Genomic DNA, 27,998 nt, shown 5'->3' with positions numbered 1-27,998 from the left:
ACATTCATTTGACTGTATGTCTTTAAGTCTTTAAGGTTCATCAGTTTGGCATATTGCATGAATATTTTCTCAAGGTATTATTCAGACTATAAGAGAATCTGGTGAAAGAAAAAAGCACAGGAATTCATTATTCATTATCCTAGTGGGCCACGCCCCACTCCTGATTCTAGGAGCAACCCAATGATGTCATAGTTATTGTCTTATGTCATACTAGTTGAAACAGTGGTTACCACCACCAGGAAGAGAATTATTTTAAACGGTCCTTTTAACTGAAATCTCCTTTGGATTAAGATGTGCTACATGAGCTCAAATTAATTGGGAAGGTGGCAGGATAATGGCATTGATAGCCAGTAGATATGGGCTCCTTGGGCCCCACTGGCCATTTGACGGCATCCCAAAGGCAATCACAAGGTAAGAAATATTTTCTATGTACTGTTGAAGCAAATCAGGATTGAAATTTATAAACAACATATTTGGAGTATTTTTAAAATGTATTTCTTACCCCTCTGTTTTCCGTTGCTGTGTGGATAAAATATAGAGCAATGAATATTGCTGAAAGTAATAAATCTTAGCATATGACTTTCCTATATTAAAATTCTTCCATGGGTCCTCATGCCTGCAGGAAATATTCGAATACCATGTTCTCATATACCAGGTTCTCCATGATCTTGCCCCTGCTGTCTTTTCCCAACTTATTTTTCATGCCATTCCACTCAAACCTAATTCTGTCTCAAACTACATACAGTTACCTAACTGTACCGTGATATTTTATACTTTTGTGTCCTTGTATGTACTATTGCCTTTCTCTATAATATCCCTGTTATGCTCTCTGCTAAGCAAAATTTTATTCAGCTTTTGTGAGTCCTACTCTGTGTCTCTATCCTCCAAGATAAGTGGATTATTCCCTTTTGTGCCAACATCCTACTTGTGTCATGCTGCTATTATGAAAGCATTAATATAGTCAATAATTATTTGTTTATATATTTGGTGACTAGTTCATGGGCTCCTTGAAGGCAGTAACTGTATTTGATATAGCAGCAGTTGCCATTTATTGAGTTAGTACTACGTGCCATGCATTGTGATTGAACATCCATGATTTTATGCCTTTTTAATCCCTCTTATTGGAGAGGATAGAGGCATAAACAAATAATGCACATAAAGTAGAGTATATGCAGTGGAACAGAGAAGGCACTGTACTGCCTCTGAAGCTTACAAAAGGCTTCTAGGAAAAAGAGTTTTGCTTGATGGAACAAACTGTGGTATTAACAAAAGGCTTCCCAATGCAACCCAGACTGACTCCTATATCTAAAGCCCTCAGAAACCATCTTTAGCATGTTGGTGTATCAGTGGGATTATTTGTATTTAAATGATTCTGTCACTGGTGTTAGGCACCTTTGTACTCTTTCTCTCCTGTCAAATTATAAAATTGTGAGGCAGCAATCACTTTTCTCAGTACTTTTAAACACCCCACTGTGGCTAGTATTCAAAATACAGTTGACAAATTTAAGAATAAAGTTGAAATAATAATAATATCATCGTTTTAATGTAACTTTAAAATGTATAAGATTCTAACAAAATATCAACTCTTCGTATCCTTGCAATAATCTTTGGCAATATGGGTATTTCCCCCAATTTTTCCAAATGAAGTACACACAGAGTGCTTAAGTGACTTGTCCAGAGTCATATAATTAATAAGGGATATGTGGGTGAGTAGTCATATGATTAATAAATGGCAGGTGGTAACTAATAAATGGTAGGTGGGTAATAAATTAAGTTTGCAAACACCTGGTCCAGCTAATATCAATTGCTGCCCTTAATGTGATAAATACACTGGTATAAATTTATGTATGCTATCTCATTTAACATTACAATAACTCTAGGACATAAAGAGTATTACCCCTATTTTACAGATGAGAAAATTGAACGTTACAGAGTTTAACTTGCCCAAGGTCAAAAGTAAATAAGCGGTAGAACAGGCACACTAACCAAGTTCTTACTCCAGAAGAATACAGGTTCTTAGCCACTACACCACAGAATAATGGGATTCCAAGTGCTGAATGAGATTGGTTTCTTCACTCAACAATTTATAATCCGTTTGGGAGATGAGAACAAAATAGAAATGCAAAATAAACACACAAAAAATTACTAACTGATGATGGCTTCTGAGATCTCTATCTTTGGAACTCTCTAATTTCAGTAATGAATTTGTTTTATTTATCCTGCTTGGGATTCATGTCTTTGATTAACTCAGGATGTTTTCCAGTCTTAAATATTAGCTTGTCTCTATTCTCTCTATTCTTTTTTTCCAGCAGTCATATTAAAAGCTTATGGATCTTTACATGTTATCCTTCCCATTTCTTAACCTCTTTTTTAAGAACTTGTTTTCTCTATCATGCTGTGTTGTGTTATTTCCTCTTAATATTTACAAATTTTCTCTTCAACTGTGTTTATTTTATTATTATTTTTTGAGACAGAGTCTTGCTCTATTGCCCAGGCTGGAGTGCAGTGGCATGATCTCAGCTCGCTGCAACCTCTGCCTCCTGGGTTCAGGCGATTCTCATGCCTCAGCCTCCCAAGTAGCTGGGATTAAAAGCATGCCCCACCACACCTGGCTAATTTTTGTATTTTTAATAGAGATGGGTTTCACTATGTTGGCCAGGCTAGCTCGAACTCCTGACCTCAAGTGATCCTCCCACCTTGGCCCCCCAAAGTGCTGGAATCACAGGTGTAAACCACCGTGCCCGGCCAACTGTGTTTAATATGCTATTTAATCCACCCATTTGGCTTACTACTTTTTTCCTTGCTCATTATATCTTTTAAAACAATCACATTAGGAAATAATTTATATACAACAAAGAGAATGTATAATTTATTTTTATACAAAATTTTAAAATTTACATACAATAAAATGAATGCAAGTATACAGCTCGATGAGTTTTAATAATTGTATTCACATGGGTAACCATTACCCTAAAGTTTCCTCCAGCCTGGCTGCAGTCTATCCACCCTCTGTCACTAGCACAAGGCAACCACTTATCTACTTTCTGTCATAATAGATCGGGGTGTGCTTTTTATCTATTCAGGAATTTCTTATAAACAGAATCAAACCATATGGTTCTTTCATCATAATGAGTTTTTTAAAGATTTATTCATGTTGCATATATCAGTAGTTTTGGTTTTTCTTAATGCTAAGTAGTATCCATTGTGTGAATATCCCACAATTTGTATCAATTGACGTGTTAATAGACATTTGGGTTGTTTCAAGTTTTCTGTCATTATTAATAAAGCTACCATGAACATTTGTGAGCAATTGTTGTGGACATATGTTTTCATTTTTCTTGAGTAGAGACATAGGAGTGGAATTGCTGGTTGTATTGTAAATATGCATTTAACTGTTGAAGAAACTATAAAACTGTCTTCCAAAAGGTTGTACCATTTTGCATTCTCACAAGTATTAGAACTCCAGTAGCTCCCCATTCTTACCACCAATTGGTATTGTCCAACAATTTAATATTAATCATTATGGTGGTAGGTATTGTGGCGAGTAAAAAATGCTCCCACCCCTCTCATCCCCCTCCCCCCGAAAAAAGTTGCTCACATCCCATCTCTGGAACCTGTAAATATATTACCTACATGGCAAAAGGAACTTGATAGATGTGATTAAAGTTAAGGACCTACTTTAACATGGGGAGATTATCCTGAATTATCCAGTGGGGCGCACATGCATCCCTAAAAGTGGAAAACCTTTCCTGGCTGTGATCATAGAGAGATGTGATAAGAGAAGAAGGACCTGTGAGACAGCAATAATGAAAAGGATTTGGGCCACTGTTGCTGGCTTTGAACATGGAGGAACGAGGTCATCGGTCAAGGAGTGTGGATGGCCTGTAACAGCTGAAAATGGCAAGGAAACCAATTCTTTTCTAGAGCATCCAGAAAAAAATAAAGCCCTCTTGGTATCTTGATTTTAACTCAGTGAGATTCATGGCAGACTTCTGATCTACAGAACTGTAAGACAATAAATTTAAGTTTTAAACCACTAAGTTTGTTACCATTTGTTATTGCAGCAATAGAAAACTAATACAGGTGTATAATCGTGTATTTCACTGTGGTTAAATTTCCAGTTCCATGATGACTAATGAAGTTGAGTCACCATGTGCTTATTAGCTAGCCATGTATCTCCTCTTATGACATTTTTGTAAATTAATTGCTCATTTTTAGTTAGTTCGTTTAAATTTTTTATTGACTTGTAATAGTTCTCTTTATATCATGAATACAATTATTTTGTCATATAGATATATGGCAAATACTTTCAGTCTGTGACTTACCATTTCATTTCTTAATGGTGTCTTTCAAAGGGAAGTTTTAAATTTTGGTGATAGACCTTCCTTCTCGTAAGTTTTCTAAATTGTTTTATGATTAAAGCAAAATGATAACACTGATATAGTTCTAAATGTATGTAAAGGAAATGTTAAAGATAATTTATTTTTATTTTTATTTTTTTTTTTTTTGAGACGGAGTCTCGCTCTGTCGCCCAGGCTGGAGTGCAGTGGCGCAATCTCGGCTCACTGCAAGCTCCGCCTCCCGGGTTCACGCCATTCTCCTGCCTCAGCCTCTCCAAGTAGCTGGGACTACAGGCGCCCGCCACCACGCCCGGCTAATTTTTTGTATTTTTAGTAGAGACGGGGTCTCACTGTGGTCTTGATCTCCTGACCTCGTGATCCGCCCGCCTCGGCCTCCCAAAGTGCTGGGATTACAAGCGTGAGCCACCGCGCCCGGCCAAGATAATTTTATTAAAAATGGAAGAGAGTAAACTGACTTAAAGGGAGATGCAGTTTCAATACAATGAAATGTAAATTTCAGTAGATCTTTGTGGTGACAGAATAATTCTAGATACTGATTGAGGCAGTGGTTACAGGAATTTACACACATGATAAAATGGCATAGAATTATATACATACATTGTACTGATATCAGTTTTTGGGTTTCTGATTACAATACATTTATGGAAGATGTAACTACTGGGTGAAACTAGGTGAAGGTACCTAGATATCTCTGTACCGTTTTTGCAACATTCTGTGAATTTAAAAAGGTTTTAAGAAATTATCTGAAAAGTTCACTGAACCATAATTGAGTCATTCTCTTTCTATTCTTTATTTTTTATTCTCTTCTATTACTCTATGTATATGTATATCCTTATGCCAATACACATTAAATTGACTAATAAAGTTATAGTAGGTCTTTTAATCATGATGTCCTTCAGATTTGTTCTTCAAAATTATGTAAACTCTTAGAGGTCCTTTGCATTTTCATATAAAATAATCAGCCTGTCAATTTGTAAAAAAAATATTGCTAGTATTTGATTGGAATTATATAGAATCTATAGATAAATTTGAGTAAAATTGATGTTCTAATAATATTGAATCATTCAATCTATAGACATGACACACTTTTCCATTTTCCTAGGGCATCTTTAATTTCTCTTAGTGCTGTTTCATGGTTTTCAGTGCATAAGTCTTGAATAAATTTTGGTAGATTTATCCCTATGTATTTATTGCTCTCTGGTGATATTATCAACGGTGTTTATAAATTTTATTTTTCAATTTTTCATTGCTAGTATAAGTCAATGCAATTGATTTTTGTAATAACTTTGTATTCTATGATATTACTAATTATTAGTTCTAGTAGCTTTTTATTTGTAAATCAAAATAGTTTTACTTTTCCTTTCCAATCTATATGGTTTTTCAAACACCACTGATAATATCACCTGAAAACAATAAATACCTAGGGATAATTCTACCAAAATTATTCAAATAAATGGAAAGACATCCCTTGTTTATAGATTGGAAGACTTCGTATTGTTAAAAAAAATCCATACTAGCCAAAGCAATTTACACATTCGATGCTATCTCTATCAAAATACATTGGCATTCTTTTAACAGAAATATTAAAAAAAAACCTGAAGTCCATATGGAACCACAAAGAACTCTAAAAAGCCAAAATGATCTTGAGAAAGAAGAACAAAGATTGAGGCATTACATTTCCTGATTTCAAAATATATTACAAAGCTATGGTAATTAAAACAGTATTATACTGGCATGAAAAAGACAGATAGACCAATGAAACAGAATAGAGAACCTAGAAGTAAACCCATATAAGTATGCTTTATTAGGGTGAAGGAGTCACTTTCTCTTCTTAGATTGCTAATAGTTTTTTAAAATCATGAATTCCATCATAGTAATTTTCTGCTTCTGTTGAGATGACCATATGATTTTTGACCTTTACATTGTTAATATGTGTCTTTGTTAATATGTGTTGCTATAAAGGAATGCCTGCGATTATGTAATTTATAAAGAAAGTTTATTTGGCTCATTGTTCTTCAGGCTATACAAGAAATAGGGGGCCAGTATCTGCTTCTGGTGAGGGCTTCAGGCTGCTTCCATTCAAGGTGAAAGGGGAAAGGGAGCCAGCATGTGCAGTGATCACATGGCAAGATAGGAGGCAAGAGGTGGGGGAGGTGCTAGGCTCTTTTTATCAACCAGCTCTCACAGGAACTAATAGAGCAAGAACTCACTAATTACCACAAGGACAGTACAAAGTCATCCATGAGGGATCTGTCTGCATCACCCAAACATCTCCCATCAGGCCCTGTCTCCAACATTGGAGATCAAACTTTAACATAAGGTTTAGAGGGTTAAGTATGCAAACTATATAGCAATATGGAAAATTAATTATTGGATTTTCATGTGTTAAACCAACCTTGCATTCCTGGGATAAACCCCATTTGGTCATAGCATTCTTTTTATGTATTGCTGGTTTGATTTGCTAATATTTTGTTAAAGAGTTTTGCACATATGTTCACTAAGGATATTTGTAACTCTTATTTTGTAATATCATTTTCTAATTTTGATATCAGGATACTGCTGACCTTTTAAAATTAGTTGGTAGATATGCTTTCATTTTATATTTTCAGAAAGTATCTAAATTGACATTATCTTAATTACTTGCTTGGTAGAATGCATAAGTGAAGCTATTTGTGTCTGAAGTGTATTTTGTGGGAAATATTGTCATTAGGTATTCAATTTCTTTAAGAGATAAAGAGCTTTAACATTTTCTTTGTTCTTGTCGCCATCTTAATAAATATCATTCAAGGTATTTGCTTATTTCATTTAAGTCATTAAATTTATTAGTATAAAGTTGGTCATAATTTTCAAATTATCATTTTTATACCCGTAGAATCTGAATGATGTCCCTTCTTTTATTTCAGATGTTAGTAATTTGTCCTATCTTTATCTACTTATCTGTTGATATCTCTGAGCTCAGTTTATCAGTCTGGCAAAAATATAAATTAAAAATGGACAAAAAATTTGAAGAGAATTCAAAAATGGTATAGAAATGGTAATTAAACATATGAAAATATGCTCATACCATTAATAATCAGGGAAATTCAATTAAAATCAAGTGAGATAGCCCTGCACACTTATTAGGATGATGAGAGTAAACAGACAAATTAAAAAAAAAAATACCAAGTGCTGGAAAGGATGTGGCTAAATCTGAACTCATACATTGTTGGTAGAAATGCAGAACGGCAGTCACTTTGGAAAACAGTTTGGCGGTTTTGTACAGTCATTCATATATTTATCATACAACTAAGTAAAACTATACTTAGATAATTGAACAGGAGTAAAGAAAACTAATTAACACAAAAATCTGTATGTAAATTTTTTAGTAGCTTTATTCATAGTTGCCAAAAGCTAGAAGCAACTCAAATGTCTTTCAACTGGCGAGTGAATAAACTATGGTACATTCATACCATGGAATAGTACTTAACAATAAAAAAAAAGGACTGAAAAACAACATGGATTGTCTTCAAATGCATTGTGCTAAATGAAAGAAACTAGATTCAAAAGGCTACAGCTCCTATCATTATATTCAGATGACATTCTGGAAAAGGCAAAATTATAGGAACAGAAAACAGATCAGTATTTACCAGAGCCTGGGGTTATGGCGATAAGGTGACTCCAAAGGAATACAAGGGAATTTTGGAGGATGACAGAACTGCTCTATATTTTGCTTGTGCAGGTAATTATATGACTTATGAGTTTTTCAAAACTTAGAGAACTGTAAGCCAAGAAGAATGCATTTTATTGTTTTAATTTAAATTATAGTGCAATTTAAATAAAGCGTCATGCTGTATTTAATCTTCCACAATTTTTCACTCAGTATCATGTTCCTAATATTCAGCCATGTCATATGTAAAGTTCTAGTTCATCAACTTTCTCTGCTGTATATTATTGCATTGTGTGAATATTTCAAATGTATTCATTCATTCTCCTGCAGAAGTGTTTGTTATTGTCTTTCTGTTTTTCATTTTCTACTAAGCTCAATACTTCTCCAATGATTTTGGAAGAATTTTATGAAGTATAGAACTAGGAGTAGAATTGCTGATTTAGAGTATGTGCCTATTCAACTTTACAAAATAATCTGACATTTTATTCTCAAGTGGTTGTCCCGGTATATATTCACACTTGAGGCATTCACTGAATAGTTTCCAGGGCTTCACATTTGCACTTGTACCTGGTATTGTCAGACTTATTTTTTACACCCTAGTCAATATAAAATAGTATATTTTTATGGTTTTAATTGGCATCTTCCTCATTACTATTGAGGTTGAGCATCATTTCATGTTTTATTTTGTTGTTCTCTATTAATCCTTTGTTAGTTTTTATGTGATGTAAATAGGTTATATCATTTTTGACTTGTCTTTCCACTTTATGGTGTTGTGGTTGAAATTAGAAGTTAATAATTTTAAAATAGTAAATGCATTGTTTTTAGTGTTTTTTGTTTTGTTTTGTTTTGGTGCATCTCGGCTCGCCGCAACCTCCGCCTCCTGGGTTCAAGCAATTCTCCTGCCTCAGCCTCCCGAGTAGCTGAGACTACAGGCGCACACCACCATGCCCAGCTAATTTTTGTATTTTTAGTAGAGATGGGGTTTCACCATGTTGGCCAGGATAGTCGTGATCTCTTGACCTCATGATCTGCCCACCTCGGCTTCCCAAAGTGCTGGGATTAAAGGTGTGAGCCACTGCGCCCGGCCTGTTTTTAGCATTTTTATACAAAGATCAGTTGTTTTAAAAATGTGTGCTTAACTGAAGGTTATAAGGACAATTTAGATTTGTTTCTAAATGTTTTAAAGTTTTTCATATTTAAGTGTTTATTCAATTAATTTTTGTATATGGCATGAGATAGGCATCCAATTAATTTTACATATAACCAATTGTCTCACAATGATTTTGTCAGGCCTCTGAGCTGAAGCTCAGCCATTATAACCTCTGTGACCTGCACATACACATTCAGGTGGCCTGCAGGAGCAAATCAGTCTGGAGCAGCCAAAAAACCACAAAGAAGTAAAACAGCCAGTTCCTGACTTAACTGATTAACCAAAATTACAACATTTTACCATTGTGACCTGTCCCTGCCCTACCTTAGCTGATCAATCAACTTTGTGACATTCTTCTTCTGGACAATAAGTCTTATGATCTCCCCACCATGTACCTTGTGAAACCCTCCTCCACTAACAATAGATAAGCACCTTTTACTGTAATTTTCCATTACCTACCCAACTCCTATAAAACAACCCCTTCCCCATCTCCCTTCGCTGACTCTCTTTTTGGACTCAGCCCACTTGTATCCAAGTGAAATAAACAGCCTTGTTGCTCACACAAAGCCTGTCGGTGGACTGTCTTCACACGGCCACGCTTGACAGATTTATTGAAAATCCATTTTCCACAATGATCCAAATATTCACCTGTGTTATATTTCAAGTTTACATACATGCATGGGTCTGGATCTCTTCTTTGTCCCATTAGGATTCTATTCCTCTACCAATAACATACCTTATAATTATTATTCTGTTGTAATACATCTTGATATCCTATTCAGTATGTTTACCACTTTTCAGAATTACCTTTTTATTTACTACTGGACATTAGATCTAACAGCTTGGTTAGATTCAGGTTAATTTTCGGCAAGAATACTTCATAGGTGATCTTGCATGCTTCCTATTATATATACTATCAGGTAGCATCACTACTAATGTGTCCAGAATTTATTCCTTCTGGTGGGTTCTTGGTCTCGCTGACTTCAAGAATGAAGCCGCGGACCTTCATGGTGAGTGTTACAGCTCTTAAAGATGGTGTGTCTGGAGTTGTTCCTTCAGATATTCAGATGTGTCCAGAATTTCTTCCTTCCAGTGGGTTTGTGGTCTTGCTGACTTCAGGAGTGAAGCCATGGACCTTCGTGGCAAGTGTTATAGCTCTTTAAAGGTGGTGCGGACCCAAAGAGTGAGCAGCAGCAAGATTTATTGTGAAGAGCGAAAGAACAAAGTGTGGAAGCAGACACAAGTGGGTAGCTGCTGCTGGCTCTGGTGGCTGGCTTTTATTCTCTTGTTTGGCCCCGCCCACATCCTGCTGATTGGTCCATTTTACAGAGTGCTGATTGGTGCATTTACAATCCCTTAGCTAGACACAGGGCGCTGATTGGTGTGTTTTTACAGAGTGCTGATTGGTGCGTTTACAGTCCTTTAGCTAGACACAGAGCACTGATTGGTGCGTTTTTACAGAGTGCTGATTGGTGCGTTTACAATCCTCTAGCTAGACAGAAAAGTTCTCCAAGTCCCCACCCAACCCAGAAGTCCCGCTGGCTTCACCGCTCACTAATGATGCTATTTGCTTGTCTGTTTAAAATGCTGACAGCCAGATCTCCTCATTGTAAAGTAACATTTCTTTTCCTTTAGAATTATCAAGAAATATGTGGGGTAAAACTTTGCCTCACTTTAAATTGTTTTAAAGTAAATTAATAGGGCTTATTTGAATCCATTGTTTATTGGGGCTTGCAAAATAGTAACTATCATTATTTTTCTCCATTCCTACCAGGAATTTTCTGTTAAGAAGAGCTTTTCCTTGTTAAAAGGAGGTGAAATCTGGTTTATTTCCAAAAGCATTAGATTAAATCCTTCTTTCTTTTAATTACCAGCTTTCAGAGTAAAGATCTGATGTAGTAGTTCCCTCCAATGGAAGTGGGGTTCTTTTTTCTATTTTTCTATGTTGTCGAGTATCATTATGGATTTCATTTTTTTATTTATTTAATGTGTTAAATCAATCCCAGTAATTCCATTTGATACCCAAATTGCCTCAAATTCACCAGTGTCCTTTTTACATAATCTTCTCTTATTAGTCTTTGACTATGTCCTTACTGTCAAGCATAAAATGTTCCAGGCTCATCTTGTACCTTTCCTGCCACAGACAGACAGCTTATCTAGTTCAGTCCCAGTTTCACCTGTGTATTTATTGCTCTGGTTTCCAGCTCTCTCTTTCTTTCTGGCCTCTGGGCATTTTCTCTAGGGTTTTTTTGTTGCTATTGTTTTTTCAAGCTCAGGGTTGCATTTTTTCAACACCAAATATTTATTCAGTGACAACTATGGGCTGAATGCAAAAGTGAACAAAATAAGTTCTCTGAGCCCAAGGAGCTAACTTACTTTCCAAAAATCCTTGTTATATTATCTATGTATTTTAATGTATATTTTGGTCTTCCAATTTTAGGTATTGTGAAGATTTTAAAGTAATCTAGCCTGCTATATTACCATTAAAGGTGTTATAAATGATAATTTGTAAAATTTTACATTCGTTTGCAGAATTAATATTTAAAAAAACAAAAAATAGGAAGTCCAATGAGGAAGGAATTGCAGTACTCTAGGTATAAAGTGATTAGACTATTGGTAGAAGTAAGAATGGAGAAAAAACTGGACTACCTGAATATCCTGAAGGAAGAAAAGATAGAATTTTTAACACTTTAGTAAGAGGGCATGATACAGAGGAAGGAGTCAAAATTAGCTTCAAATTTTCTTCCCTGGCAGAATGAAAGAATGACTATAACATCTACAGAAATAGTGTAGCTGGTGTGAATGGGTGGAAAGATAAAAATATATTTTGTTGGGTAAGGACTGTATTTCTATATTTAATATACCATGCAGTGCCTTAACATGGTGTTTTACACATAACGGATAATCAATAATTGCATCAATGTACTGCATTTGAACAAAGCAGCAGAGCAACTACGTGCACGTCTCAAAGCAACTGGGAAAACAGGACTAGAAGACAGTGAATAAGTGACAAGATTATAGGTGAGGAGGGGGAGTGGAGGTGCTTTCTTTGCATCCCTAGAGCCTGGTTTGGTGTTTGGCACACAGTCAGCCCTCAATTCACATTTGTCAAATAAATGAACCTAAATTATTTGCATAGACGTAATAGCTGGACCCATGGGAATAGATCTTAAACCAGAGAACATGCAGTTAAAAAAGAACGCTTCTTTCCTATGCCCTGCACTGCTAACAATAGCCTGCCTCAGAAGAAGCAATTCTAAACATACCTTGAGTTAGGGATAATTGGTGGAGTTGGAATTTCAGGAGCTGTTTTTTGTTGTTGTTGTTTGTTTGTTTGTTTTGGTTGGGGGAAGTGTATTCTAGATTTAAGACATCAAAGTGACAGACTTGCCACCTTCAAAGTTGATATTAATTATATCCATTTTGTACAACGGTCGGATTATCTCCACAAGTTAGAGCTTTTAAGTGCAATCAGTGCCATTCAGGCCCCCAAATAGAAACCTCCCTTATTAGCTGGACTGCTCTATAGCATTCGCTAACTAAAAGTTTATTGGATTCCCCTCCCTCCTTTCAAGCTGACCTGACAGCCTTTTCTATTCCCATCCTCAAGGGGGCGGTGACTACGGAGCCACTCCTAATCCACAGACGCTCAAATCTGCACCAAACCTTCCCTGCTCCGCTCCCCGGTGCGTCAAACTCTGAGGCCAGCGCCTCAGACTGAGCCTGCGCATACTAGTGGTACAGAGCAAGCGCATGCGTCCTGACGGCTCGGCATAGGCGACTCTGGGCGGGTCTGGGCCGCTCTAGTGTTTTGGGGCACAGAAGCTGTGGGAGGAGCTGGAGGCTTCACCGTGGTAACCACAGTGCCGCTGCTGCCCCGCCTTGCAGGCCTCAGGACTGTCATCGCCTCTGGGTGTGAGGGTACTTTGGCCACCGTCCCCGGAAATAGCCGCGCCTTCCTCTCAGATACCCCATCCTCCTCCCCACGCCGCTGCCGCTGCCGCCATGCAAGGGGAGGACGCCAGATACCTCAAAAGGTGACGACTCCCCAAGACTCTGTCCTACCCTCCTTGCCAGGGCCCTGAAGATGTTCTTGGGTTGGCTGTGAGATGTCACTGGGCAACGCTAGTTTAGAAGAGGGGATGGGAAGCAGGGAGAGAAGTCACCGAAAGGAGAGGGAAAAGGTGAAGCGGGGAAAAAAGGAGAGAGCTCTGCGGGGGTTTCAAGGTCCTTTGACCTGACTTGGCGGAGCCCTGACAGCATTGAAAGATGGTTTCTTCGCTGCATCACCTTATTCCAGGGGGAGAGGGAGGCAGGGCAAGGTAAACCGCGTCTTTGTTTTTTTTTCCCCCTCTTCCCAGACGCCACTTTCCCATAATAGATAAATCCCATGAGAGCCTGGGAATAAAGTCTGGTGCATCCGCCCTCAGGCCTCAGTTTGGGGTTCATTGCCATGGGGTTTTGAAACGATGAAGGGGAAAGAAGTGGTGGATTCTACTTTTTGGAAGGCTGGATTGAGATGTTGATTTCCAGTCTCTTTCTGCTTTCCGCATCCATGTCATCCATTTGACTCCCATGTATACAACATAATTTTTGTAGGACATTTAGTAATTATTAAGAGGCTTGTTCAGAAGCTTGATGACAATAAAATAGGCCATAATTTCTTTTAAATATTTATAGTATCAGTTACTCAAAAAAATTGTAGTCTGTTGGGATTATTTGGCTGCTGGCAAATACTCAGATCATTCCTGATTTGAAAAAAAAAAAAAAAAGATACCTCCCACTGGACCAAGAGTAAGCAGTGATCCAATAGAAAAAAATTTTAATTCAGTACTGATTCAGTAAATACCCTGGAAAAGTCACATGTATTCCTTTGGGCACGGTTTCCTCATCTGAAAATGGGACAGGTGTTACCTTCTGAGAGACTCAAGGACGAAAGATGAAATACTTTTAAAAAATAAAACAATGTAAGGTGGTGGTATTATTTCAAGTCATAATACACTTGTAGTGAATATTTTTATTCTGGCCTGGCTGAGCTCTCATCATCACAGAAAGATCTTCCAAGTGTTAGTAGACTCATAGAAGGGATTCAAACAATTGTATAATAAATAAATCAACTATATTGTCCTGGCAAGACAGGCATGTATTGACTGTCTTTTTCATTTTATGTAAATATATCTGAAACTGGCAAATAGCCAGACTTTGTCAGTAAAAATTTTCAAATGAATATATAAGCCTACATCAGTGTTTATTTCCTCACTGAATTTTACTTAACGTTGGTTTTTAAAATACCTTGGTTAAAAATTTTGTGACAGAAGAAAATAGTCTTTTAACTTTAAATTCAAAATTGTTCTGGAACAAAGAGCCGCTGTTATACCATTAGCTGATTTTCATGTAATATATTTGTGTCAGAGGTAGTTTTTCTTAACATTATAGTACCAGTATGGACACTCAGGCATACTGTGACTTACAATTCTCAACCTATTGTTTGCTTTTAAATACATACTATCTAGAGTTCCAAAATTAAAACCAAGCCAGTCAGTGTAATGTTTGAAGTAACATAAGATTAGAATCTGGAAAGGTTGAAAAATACATTTCTCAATTTCATCTAATTTTTAGTATAAATAATAAAAAGTTTGAATTGTCTGTTTTCAGACTAGAAATATACAGGAGACATGTATTTATACAGGCCTGATGGAAAACATTTGTGATGTCTGATAGAACCTTCCATTTTAATTATTGTTTTTTGACCATGATTACATATATTCTTTAACAATATTTTCACTTTTATATTTTGTTTTTAACAAGGCAGCAGATAGCAGCATATTTTCAGTCCCTTCCTACCTGAATAATTCCATATCTTGGTCTTACAAAAATAATTTTTTTTGGATCCCTATGTGTTTTGGTTGGTTCTTACATGCCTTTCCCTTTATCTGGAACTTGCCTTGTTCTTTGCCCAGCTAATTCCTCATCTTTCCTGTTTTGACATAAATACCACTTTTTCCAGAAAGCTTTCCTGAACTTCCCTTTCCCACCTCACAATCCAGGTCAGGTATACACCCGTTAGGGTCTCATGATACTTAATACTTTGTTTTTCTCTAAACTTACTACTTTATATTTCCTTCTGGTTTATAAAGTTCATAAAGGTAAGGTGCTATGTAACTATCTTACTTCCCATTGTATCCCCAGCACTTAGCAAGGTGCCTGAAACATAGATTATTAAGTAAAGTCAGAGTAAGACTAGAAAGAAATATGAGCCAAATCATATGGGACTTATGAGCTTTAGTAAAGAGTTGAGGCTTTATTTTGAGTGCATTAGTGAACTATTGAAGGATATTAAAAGTGAACGACATTTGTTCATTCATTTAATAGTTGAGATTCTACTGTGTAAAAGTCATTAAGCCAAGTGATAAAACATATTTGGTGAATGAAACATAAATATATTCCCTGCCTTCATGGCATTTACACTCTAGCAAGTAATACAGACTTTAAAATATACTGATATTTATTGTGTTTATAAGTGCTATATGAAAAAAGTATGTGGCTTTTGTGTCAAGCATTTCTCACATGGTATATCAAGGTCCATCTGTGTTGTAGTATGTGTCAGTACTTCATTCCTTTATATAGCTGCATAATATTTGCTGTGGTTTGGATATAGTTTGTTTCCACCAAAGCTCATGTTAAAACTTGGTCCCCCAGTGTGGCAGTGTGGCAGTGTTGGGAGCTAGAGCCTGGGAGGTGTTTCAGTTTTGGGGGTGGATCCCTCATGAATGGCTTGGTGCTGTTTTTGCCCGAGTGAGTGAATTCTTGCTCTAGTGAGACTGGATTAGTTCTCTTGGGAATGGATTAGTTCCCTCTAGAGTTGGTTGTTATAAAGCCAGGAAGACCCTTGGGTATTCTCTTTTTTCACTTCCCCTTTGATCTTGTCCACTGTGTTATAAGGAAGCATAAAAGCCCTCACTGGAAGCCAGGGTCATGCCCTTGAACTTCCCAGCCTACAGAACTGTAAGCTAAATAAACCCCTTTTCCTTATAAATTACCTAGTCTCAGGTATTCTGTTATAGCAACGTAAAATTGACTAATTCAGTATTCCATTTTATGGATATACCACATTTTGTTTATTTATTACTCATCTGGTAATGGACATTTGGGTTGTATCTACCTATTGGCTATTGGGAATAAAGCTGCTGTGAACATTACTGTACAGGTTTTTGTTTGAACACCTGTTTTCTATCTTTTGGTGTATACCTAGGCCTGGAATTGCCAGACTGTGTGGTAATTCTATGTTTAATTCATTGAGGAACCACTAAAGTGTTTTCCCTGGTGACTGCACCATTTTACATTTCCACCAGCAATGTATGAGAATTCAGTTTTTCCGTATCCTCACTAACACCTGTTATTTTCTGTTCTATAATTATTACTATACTAGTGGATATCAAATGGTATCCTATTTTGGTATTGATTTGCCTTTCCCTAATTACTAATGACATTGAGCTTTTCATGTGCTTCTTGGCTATTTGTCTTTATTCTTTGGGAAAAGGAGTTCTTTATAATAGAACCTTGTCAGATACATGATTTACAGATACTTTGTCCCATTCTGTGGGTTTTCTTCGCACTATCTTGGTATGTAAAAGTTTCATATGCAAACATTTTTAATTTTGGTGAAGTCTAATTTATTCTTTTGTTGCTCATGCTTTTGGCATCATTATTTAAGAAACCACTGCTAAATCCAAGGTCATGAAGGTTTGTCCCTCTGTTTTCTTCTAAGTGTTTTATAGTTTTAGCTCTTAGATTTAACATCCTTGATCCATCTCGAGTTAGTTATTGTCTATGGTATATGGCAAGGGTCCATCTTCAGTCTTTTATATGTGAATATCTAGTTGTTCTGACATCATTTGTCAGAACAAACGTCAGAAAAGAACAATTGACTGTTCTTTTCCTCCATGAATGGTTTGGGCAATTTTTTTGAAAATTAAATGACCAAAAATGTTGGGGTTTATTCCTGCACTCTCAATTATATTTCATTGATCTATCTGTCCATGTGCTAGTACCTCACTGTTTTGATTACTGAAGCTTTGTAGTGAGTTTTGAAATCCAGAAGTGTGAGTCCTCCAACTTTGTTGTTCTTTTTCAAGATTGTTTCAGCTATTTAGGGTTCCTTGTATTTCCATTTGAATTTTAGGGTTGGCTTTTTCATTTCTGCAAAAAAAGCTGTTGAGACTTTGGGAATATAATGAATCTATAGATCACTTTGGGGAATATTGCCATCTTAACAATATTAAGTCCTTCAGTCCATGAACATGTGATTTCTTTTCATTTAGTTCATATTAATTTCTTTCAGCAACTTTTTGTTTTCAGTATACAGTTGTTCCTTGGTTACATTTACTCCTGAGTGTTTTATTCTTTTTGATGCTGTTGGAAATGAAATTTTCTAAATTTCCTTTTCATATTTTTCAGCTCCAATATATAGAAAAACAGTGGATTTTTTGGGGGTGTTCTGATCTATTCTCCAACTTTGCTGAATTTGTTTATTAGCTCTGGCCAGTTTTTTGTGCCACTTTTAGAATTTTCTATATATAAGGTTATGTCTTCTGCAGATAGAAATAATTTTACTTCTTTTTTCAATCTGCCTTTTTATTTTTTTTCCCATGCCTCATTGCTCTGGCTAGAATTTCCAGTACTATGTTGAATAGAAGTCAGGAAAGTGGATTAACATTCTTGTCTTGTTCCTGATCTTAGGGGGAAAGCTTTCATTATTTCACCATTGAGTATGATATTGGCTGTAGATTTTTCATATATGCCCTTTATTATGTTAAGGGATTTTTCTTCTATGAGAAGACGTTGGGTTTTGTCAGATGCTTTTTTCTGCGTCAAGTGAGATAATCATGTACTTTTTTTCTTCATTCCATTAATGTGGTGTATTGTATTGAAATGCCCATGTGGCCATGTTGTGTGGTCCTTTTAATACACTCCTGGATTCTGTTTGCTAGTATTTTGAGGATTTTCACATCGACATTCATAAAGGATATTGGTCTGTAGGTTTTCCTGTAGTGTCTTTGTCTTGCTTTGGTATCAGGGTAATGGTGGCCTCATGGAATGAATTAGGAAGTGTTTCCTCTACTGTTACATCTTTTGGAAGAGTTTGAGGGGTATTTATGTTAATTTGTCTTTAAATGCTTGGTAGAATTCACCAGTGAAGCCATCTGGTACTGGACTGTTCTTTGTTGAAAGGTTTATGATTACTGATTCAATCACCTTACTTCTAGTTCTGTTCAGATTTTCTATGTCTTTTGATTCAGTTTTGGTAGTTTGTGTGTTTCTAGGAATTATTCTTTTTTATGTAGGTTATCCAATTTGTTGGTGTTCATATTATTCTCTTGTAATTTTTTATCATCAAAAGAACAGCAGTAATGTCCCACTTTCATTTCTGATTTTAGTAATTTGAGTCTCTTCTTTTTTAGTCAGTCTAACTAAAAGTTTTCCAAAAATGTTTGTTGATCTTTTCAAAGAACTAACCTTTGGTTTCATTTTATCTATTCTTTTTCTAGTCTCTATTTCTTATATTGCTTATATTGCTGCTTTTTATTATTTCCTTCTGCTAGCTTGGGGTTTTGTTTGCTTTTCTTTTTCTAGCCCCTTAAGGTGTAAAATTAGGTTATTAATTCAAAATATTTTATTTATTTTTTTAAATAGAGCGTCAGTATAGAGTGTCTTATTGTGGATCTCTTTGAGTTTATCTTTGAATTTCATTGAGCTTCTTGGATGTGTAAGTTTATCTTTGGTCTAATTTGGGAAGTTTTTGACTGTTTTTTTCCCCAGTATTCTCTATGTTTCTTTCTTCCTCTCCTTTCATACCCTCATTATGCATATGTTGGTATACTAGATGGTGTTCCATAAGTCTCTTAGACTCTGTTTATTTTTCTTCATTCTGTTTTCTTTCTGTGCCTCAAAATGGACAGTTTCATTTGACGTATCTTCAAGTTTGCTGATTCTTTTCTCTCTCTGCTCAGATCTGCTGTTAAAAACCCTGTAGTGATTTTTTTATTTTAGTTATTGTACTTTTCAGCTCTAGTATTTTTATTTGAATCCTTATGATAATATATTTTTAAACTATTTATTTGTTGAGACATTGTGTTTCTGCTTTTTCTTAGTTATTTGCAATGGTTTCTTTTTGTTCTTTGGACATATTTAAGACAGTTGATTTAAAGTCTTTGATAAGTCCAGTATTTGTGCTGTAGCATGGATAGTTTCTGTTAATTTTTTTTGTTCTGAGAATGAGAATGAGTTTCTTGTTTCTTTGCATGTTTCATATTTTTGTTGTTGAAAACTGGGTATTTTGAATATTATGATGTCCAAAGGAAAAAAAGAAAAGAAAAAAATACTCTTCGGGTCTTTGTAGGTTGACTCAGTGTTTGGATATGCCTTCAACACTTAGCCAGGCAATTTAGTTTTACCTTAGCCTTCATTTGCTGCTTGCACAGAGCCTAAAGACCAGCCAGAGGTAAAAGCTTGTGATCTTCCCAGGTTTTTTCTGGGTATGTATTCTGCCCTGAGCATGCTCGTGGATGTCTAGATTTCTCTTTACATGCAATAGCTTTTCAAAGCATCTATTCCTTCAAAATGTCTGACTCCCTGGACTTTCTTCTTAGGCTTTCAGCATGTGTTTTGTTTGACCCCACTATTACTATTTATCCCACGGGCCAGCAGCTTGTATGCTTGGCTTTCACTGATTTCAGTGACTGCATAGCTGCACTATCCTGATAATAGTTTAAAATTAGTCAAAACAAAGGAAAGCCCCTTGCAGCAGGCCTCAAAGGAAACCTCATTCAGTTGCAAAACAATCAGACAAAATTCCTTGGGAGCAAGGTCCACTTGGCTCCTCTAGAACCAAGTATTAACAGTGGGAACGTGGGCTGCCATCTTTAAGACTGCCACTGTGCTTGAGAGTGGGGTGGATGTCTAGGGTAAGTGAAAAGACCATAATGATCGTCTACCTTGTTTCTGTAACCTTTCTTCGGATTAAACATTCACTTGGTTGCTGTAAACCTTTGACTGTCTTCCAGAGTTCTGATGAGGTTGATTGTGATAGTTTTTTTGCCAAGTTTTTAGTGCTTCTGGGGAGTGCCAGCCTTTAGAGGTCCCTACTCTGCCGTTTTCACGGATGTCACTTAGCATTATCTTTTCATATATTGCTTCTGTCCCCATTCTCTCTCACCTTTTTTCTGGGACTTCAAGTACATATACTAGACCTACTCAGTATGCATTGCTGAATTATACTTTTGCTTGTATTTTACATCTTTTTGTCTCCATGTTTTATTCTGGGTGTTTTCTTCTGACTTATATTTTACACCACAAATTATTTCCTTACCTGTATCTAATCTGCTATTAAACCTATTTATTTATTATTATTCTTAATTTTGGTTATTGTATTTTTAACTCTAGAAATTAAAAAATAATATCTAGTTTTTTCTGAAGATGACTATTCTTTGAGTATCATGTATAGGAATATAAATGTATAAATAATCATTTGAGGCCCAGGATGATGTTCTCTTTTTCCAGAGAAGATTATATTTTGTTTATGTTAGTAAGGACTACTGAAAATTTAGGGTCACCTTAATTAGTTCTCAGAGATTCAACTACATTAAACTGGGGTTTTTAGTCTTGTTGGTGACTGATCTGCATCTGTTTCACAGTTACTCTTAGGAGGTAGTTCTGTTTCCAGCTTAAAGCTTGGAGCTTTTCCAGAGCCACTGTTGTTTAGTGCACTCTAGAATCCAGTTTTTGTGTCTCTAGCCTCGTGATTATTAAAAGATTCTCAACCTCTCAGCCCTCTCTTTTCAGTTAGCAGATACCTCTAGGGAAAAGTAGCCTCGAATTCAAGATTTACCTCTCTTCATTTTCTTTTTCTCCTGGATCTTGGCACTGTAATTTTTTCTGCCTTTTTAGTTCTCTTATGGTCTCAAACAGATACACATGTATGTGTTTTTACCCTCAGCTTTTAAGATTTTCTTAGAAGGTGCATTGGTTTGAATTACCTTAATCCTCTATTTCTCCATTACCAAGTCTAATGTTAGTAATAGAAATATAAAACTTGTTTTGGTTTTACCAATATGAAAAGCATCAGGAATTGTAAATATTTGAGTACATATAAGAGATTATTCCCCTCTTAATTTTTTAAATGTATGTATGACTTGAAAGCAAAAATTATGAAATTTTTGTGTGAGTTTATAAGGTGTGTACACATAATGCATATGACAGCTATAACATAAAGAATGGGGGGGGGGTGTAGGCCTACAGTTTGTAAAGTAGCACAGCATTAACTCTTAAATACCTTGTGAAAAAAAAGGTAACTAAAACATTGTTTTTCCTAAAGCAACCACCAAAAACAATTTTTAAAAGTATAGCGAAAACATCTACACAAAATGGAATTTAAAAAAATAATAATTCACAAGGCTGTTAGGAAAATAATCAAAGTATAAATGGGCCAAACAGGAAATAAAAATGAAGTGATAGATCTGAATCTAAGTATGTCAGTAATTGCATTAAATGATCCAAAACAGTAATGTCCAATAGAACTTTCTTCCCTGATGGAAATGACTTAGAGCTGCATCATCAAATACATAGCCACTGGCTATATGGCTAATGAACACTTTGAACGTGGTTAGTACAGCTAAGGAATTGCATTTTAAATTATTTTTAAAATGTAATGTATTTAAATTTAATTTTAAATAGACTCATGTAGCTAGTGACTATTGTATCAGACAGCATAGGTTTTAATGTTCCAATGGAAAGGCAGGGATTACCAATATTTCTTTTCTTTTTTTTTGAGATGGAGTCTCACTCTGTCACCCAGGCTGGAGTGCACTGACACAATCTCGGCTCACTGCAAGCTCCGTCTCCCAGGTTCATGCCTTTCTCCTGCCTCAGCCTCCCAAGTACCTGGGACTACAGGTGCCCGCCACCACGCCCAGCTAATTTTTTGTATTTTGTAGTAGAGACAGGGTTTCACCATGTTAGCCAGGATGGTCTTGATCTCCTGACCTCGTGATCCACCCACCTTGGCCTCCCAAAGTGCTGGGATTACAGGTGTGAGCTACTGCGCCCGGCCACCAATATTTCTTTAAAAAAAAAAAAAAAACGAAAAGAAAAGCAACACCCAACTATCTGTCATAAAAAGTATAAAAAATATACTTTTAAGTATAGATGTGGTAAGTTAATGGTAAATGGATGCAATCAAACAGTAAGCATAAGAATGCTAAAATGACCATATTAATGTCAGATAAAATAGGCTTTAAGAAAACGTATACTGTAAAAACTACAGAGGAGTATTTCATACTGATAAAATCTGCTACATCCAGACAGTTTTAAAGTCAAATTCTACAAAATTTTTGGGAAGCAGATGCTTCCAATTATATACAACTCTTCCAAGAAGTCTAGAAAGAAAGGATACTCCTCAACTAATTTATATTAAGATTTTAGAATAATCTCCATATGAAAGTCAGAAAAAGGACATTAGAAAGGAAAATTGCAGGCTGAATGAGCAAGGATGCAAATTTAATCTAACAGTGCTTTAAGACAGCATTAACAAGTTATGCTTATTCTAAGAATATACGTATGGTTTTATGTATTTAATGAATTTGATGTAGTATATTTATGAATTAAAGAAGAACAATACATGATCCTCCAATGGATGCAGAAAAACATTTGATGACATTCACTACACATTCATGATTTAAGGAAAAAACTAAAGCCATAAATAAAAGGGAATTATGATATAAACATATTAAATGAGGAAACTAGCCAGGTGTGGTGGCTCATGCCTGTCATCCCAGCACTTTGGGAGGCTGAGGCTGGTGGATCACTTGAGCCCAGGAGTTCAGGCCTAGCCTGGGCAATATGTTGAAACCCCATCTCTATAAAAAATACAAAACTTAGTCGGGCATGGTGGTGCATGCCTGTAGTCCCAGCTACTTGGAAGGCGGAGGTAGGAGGATTGCCTGAGCCTGGGAGTGAGCTGCATTGAGCTGTGATCACACCACTGCACTTCAGCCTAGGTGACAGAGTGAGACTCTTTCTCAAAAAATAAAATAATATCAATAAATGAGGAAACTTTAGAAACATTTCCCTTCACATTAAGGATGATCCAAGGATACCTATGTAACCACCTCAACATTTCACCAGGAGTCCTAAACAGGTAGTAAGATAAGAAATAGAAAATGTATAAAGATAGGAAGAGAAGAAATGAAACTGATATTATTCACAAATTATATGTTAGTCTGTAGAGAAAACCTAAAATAATGTTCAAGCTATTGGCATTAATATCAAGGTGTTAAGCAACCGTTGCTGGATATAACATCTATATACCTCCCACCCCCAAATTGAATTTTGATATAGTTGGTTAAATGTTGTTAGCAAAAATGTTATTTACAAATGCAAATAACAATAAAAGGTACTTGGGAATAAATCTAATAATAAATAATGGGCATCACCTTTCTAGAGAAATTTATATCATTTCATTAAAAGAAAATTAAATCTTAAGTAGATTTATCATTTTCATGGATAGATGCCTTAATCTGAAAATTCATTATGTCAGTCATTATCCCAAAAGGGATTTTAATGAATTTGAAACACAATTTTAAATTTTTAAGTGGACGGGCAAAGGTCCCGCAATACTGAGAAAAATATGGAAGAGCCAGGTTGGGAACACTTCCCTCAGGTATTGATATAAAAATAGCTCAGTAAACTGAATAAAATGAAAAGCCTAGAAATAGACAGACATGTGATGTAATCGCCTGTGGGTTATTCTTGCCCACTACAGAGAAAAAAACAACTCACTGTGACAGCACTATTGCAGTAGAGTAAGAGTTTAATAATTGCAGGGCTAGCCAAGCAGCAGGGTGGGAGCGTTACACAAGCCTCCCCCAAAACTTGGAAGTTAGGGTTTTTCAAGGACAGTTTGAAGGGCAGGGGGCTAGAAAATGGGAGATATTGATTGATTGACTTGGGGATGATATTATAGCAGGTTTAGCTATCTTCTTGTGCTGAGTCAGTTCCTGGGTGGGGATCACAGAGCCAGTTGAATTAGTTCAGTGGTGTGAGTCACAGGTCCAGGTGGAGTCAGTCAGTGGCCAGAATACAAAAGTCTGAAAAATATCTCAAAGACTAATCTTAGGTTTTGACAATAGTGTTGTTATCTATCAGAGCAATTGGGGAAGATACAAATCTTGTGACCTCTGGAGCAGTAGATTATTATAGAAAGGCAAACTAGGGAACAATGGCTGGTTATCGTTTAACTGGCTTAGCAGAATTTAGGTCCCTCCCATAATTCTAATATTGGGGCCTTTCATTAGTCTTACAAAGGTGGTTTCAGGGCTATTTTTGGGAAGGGATTGTTATCATTTTTGTTTTAGAGTCGATAGAGGCAGGTGGCATGTGAGGTTGGAAGCAAGATGGGGTAAGGTTAGATTTCTCTCACTGTTATAATTTTTGCAAAGGTGGTTTTATTCCCATCTTTGCAAAGATGTAACATTGCCAACCAGTGGTTAAAAAAAAAAAAAAAAAAGACTATAAATAAATTTTTATTTCTAAGCTGTAGGGTCACAATGTATCAGTGGGTTATGAATAGGATAGAGTGTTTTTCACATGATAAGAATAGGCATGATTTCATGAATTTTTTTGTTTCATTTATGTGTGTAGTAGGTACATACTGGTTCAAGATGCAAAATGTGCTTGACTATGACTTGTACCAAAAAAAAAAAAAAAAAGCAAAAAAAGTTTAAAAGACACAGCAAAACCTGCTGATACAATTGGTTGTTTCTATGGAAAAACATTAAAATTTATCCCCATAAAATACAAAAATAATATACAGATAAATCAAAGACAAAAATGTGAAAACTTTAAATATTTAGAACATGGAGGAAATTGATGACCTTGACCAGAGCTTTTTTGGTAGGGTAGGAGTAGAGTTTAGAGCCAAAGTCAAATTGGAATGGGTTCACATGTGAGTAGACTAATCAGAATGACTATCAAAACAAAAGAAGTTTTGTAAGCTTTGGGTCTGTTTTTTTAAAAAAATGAAAAAACCAAACACAAAAGGAGTTTTGTAACAATGAAAAGCAGTGTTAATAGGATTAATATCATGGTGTTAAGCAACAGTGGCATTAAGCAATGTAGGGTTTGGGGGGGTGGGTTTTTTTTTTTTTTTTTTTTGCCTTTTAACCTGAGACATTTTCTTTTTCTTTTTTTTTGATGGTATCTCATTGTGGTTTTATTTTATTTATTTATTTTACTCTTTTTTAAATTATACTTCAAGTTCTAGGGTACATGTGCACAATGTGCAGGTTTGTTACATATGTATACATGTGCCATGTTGGTGTGCTGTACCCATTAACTCGTCATTTACATTAGGTATATCTCCTAATGCTATCCCTCCCCACTCCCCCAACCCCACGACAGGCCCCCATGTGTGATGTTCCCCATCCTGTGTCCAAGTGTTCTCATTGTTCAGTTCCTACCTATGAGTGAGAACATGCGGTGTTTGGTTTTCTGTCCTTGTGATAGTTTGCTGAGAATGATGGTTTCCAGCTTCATCCCTGTCCCTACAAAGGACATGAACACATCCTTTTTATGGCTGCATAGTATTCCATGGTGTATATGTGCCACATTTTCTTAATCCAGTCTATCATTGATAGACATTTGGGTTGGTTCCAAGTCTTTGCTATTGTGAATAGTGCCTCAATAAACATGTGTGCATGTGTCTTTATAGCAGCATGATTTATAATCCTTTGGGTATATACCCAGTAATGGGATGGCTGGGTCAAATGGTATTTCTAGTTCTAAATCCTTGAGGAATCGCCACACTGTCTTCCACATGGTTGAACTAGTTTAAAGTCCCACCAACAGTGTAAAAGTGTTCCTATTTCTCCACATCCTCTCCAGCACCTGTTGTTTCCTGACTTTTTCATGATCGCCATTCTAACTAGTGTGAGATGGTATCTCATTGTGGTTTTGATTTGCATTTCTCTGATGGCCAGTGATGATGAGCATTTTTTCATGTGTCTGTTGGCTGCATAAATGTCTTTTGAGAGGTGTCTGTTCATATCCTTCGACCACTTTTTGACGGGGTTGTTTGATTTTTTTCTTCCAAATTTGTTTAAGTTAGTTGTAGATTCTGGATATTAGCCCTTTGTCAGATGTGTAGATTGCAAAAATTTTCTCCCATTCTGTAGGTTGCTGTTCACTCTGATGGTAGTTTCTTTTGCTGTGCAGAAGCTCTTTAGTTTAATTAGATCCCATTTGTCAATTCTGGCTTTTGTTGCCATTGCTTTTGGTGTTGTAGACATGAAGTCCTTGCCCACACCTATGTCCTAAATGGTATTGCCTAGGTTTTCTTCTAGGGTTTTTATGGTTTTAGGTCTAACATTTAAGTCTTTAATCCACCTTGAATTAATTTTTGTGTAAGGTGTAAGGAAGGGATCCAGTTTTCAGCTTTCTGCATCTGGCTAGCCAGTTTTCCCAGCACCATTTATTAAATAGGGAATCCTTTCCCTATTGTATGTTTTTGTCAGGTTTGTCAAAGATGAGATTGTTGTAGATGTGTGGTATTATTTCTGAGGGCTCTGTTCTGTTCTATTGGTCTATATCTCTATTTTGGTACCAGTACCATGCTATTTTGATTACTGTAGCCTTGTAGTATAGTTTGAAGTCAGGTAGTGTGATGCCTCCAGCTTTGCTCTTTTGGCTTAGGATTGTCTTGGCAATGAGGGCTCTTTTTTGATTCCATATGAACTTTAAAGTAGTTTTTTCCAATTCTGTGAAGAAAGTCATTGGTAGCTTGATGGGGATGGCATTGAATCTGTAAATTACCTTGGGCAGTATGGCCATTTTCACGATATTGATTCTTCCTATCCATGAGCATGGAATGTTCTTCCATTTGTTTGTGTCCTCTTTTATTTCATTGAGCAGTGGTTTGTAGTTCTCCTTGAAGAGATCCTTCACATCCCTTGTAAGTTGGATTCCTAGGTATTTTATTCTCTTTGAAGCAATTGTGAATGGGAGTTCACTCATGATTTGGCTCTCTGTTTGTCTGTTATTGGTATATAGGAACGCTTGTGATTTTTGTACACGGATTTTGTATCCTGAGACTTTGCTGAAGTTGCTTATCACCTTAAGGAGATTTTTGGGCTGAGACAATGGGGTTTTCTAAATACGCAATCATGTCATCTGCAAACAGGGACAATTTGAGTTCCTCTTTTCCTAATTGAATACCCTTTATTTCCTTCTCCTGCCTGATTGCCCTGGCCAGAACTTCCAACATTATGTTGAATAGGAGTGGTGAGAGAAGGCATCCCTGTCTTGTGCCAGTTTTCAAAGGGAATGCTTCCAGTTTTTGCCCATTCACTATGATATTGGCTATGGGTTTGTCGTAAATAGCTCTTACTATTTTGAGATACGTCCTATCAATACCTAATTTATTGAGAGTTTTTAGCATGAAGGGTTGTTGAATTTTGTCGAAGGCCTTTTCTACATCTGTTGAGATAATCATGTGGTTTTTGTCTTTGGTTCTGTTTATATGATGGATTACATTTATTGATTTGCGTATGTTGAACCAGCCTTGCATCCCAGTGGTGAAGCCCTCTTGATCATGGTGGATAAGCTTTTTGATGTGCTGTTGGATTTGGTTTGCCAGTATTTTATTGAGGATTTTTGCATCGATGTTCATCAGGGATGTTGGTCTAAAATTCTCTTTTGTTGTTGTGTCTCTGCCAGGCTTTGGTATCAGCATGATGCTGGCCTCATAAAATGAGTTAGGGAGGATTCCCCCTTTTTCTGTTGATTGGAA

The 27,998-nt window shown here is 36.2% G+C and overlaps 1 protein-coding gene across 5 annotated transcripts in view; it reads left to right on the top strand.

Annotated features, from left to right (window-relative positions):
• The first annotated feature begins 248 nt into the window (after nucleotides 1–248).
• The window catches only part of KIFAP3 (kinesin associated protein 3), a 175,365-nt gene continuing 147,615 nt past the window's right edge, over nucleotides 249–27,998 (top strand). For 2 of the 5 annotated variants that reach the window (XM_063627208.1, XM_063627207.1), the window contains exon 1: nucleotides 249–411. In XM_063627208.1, the coding sequence (XP_063483278.1) occupies nucleotides 335–411 (77 nt within the window). In that variant the 5' untranslated portion in view covers nucleotides 249–334. Of the gene's footprint in view, nucleotides 412–12,871; nucleotides 13,195–27,998 lie in introns of those variants that run through there. The other 3 variants (XM_063627210.1, XM_063627209.1, XM_063627211.1) reach the window with 3 other exon arrangements.

This window comes from Symphalangus syndactylus, chromosome 12 (genome assembly GCF_028878055.3).
Source record: "Symphalangus syndactylus isolate Jambi chromosome 12, NHGRI_mSymSyn1-v2.1_pri, whole genome shotgun sequence".
Classification (NCBI taxonomy): Eukaryota; Metazoa; Chordata; class Mammalia; order Primates; family Hylobatidae; genus Symphalangus; species Symphalangus syndactylus.
The sequence above is the reverse complement of the archived record's forward strand: the minus strand, read 5'-3'. Positions and strand labels throughout refer to the sequence as shown.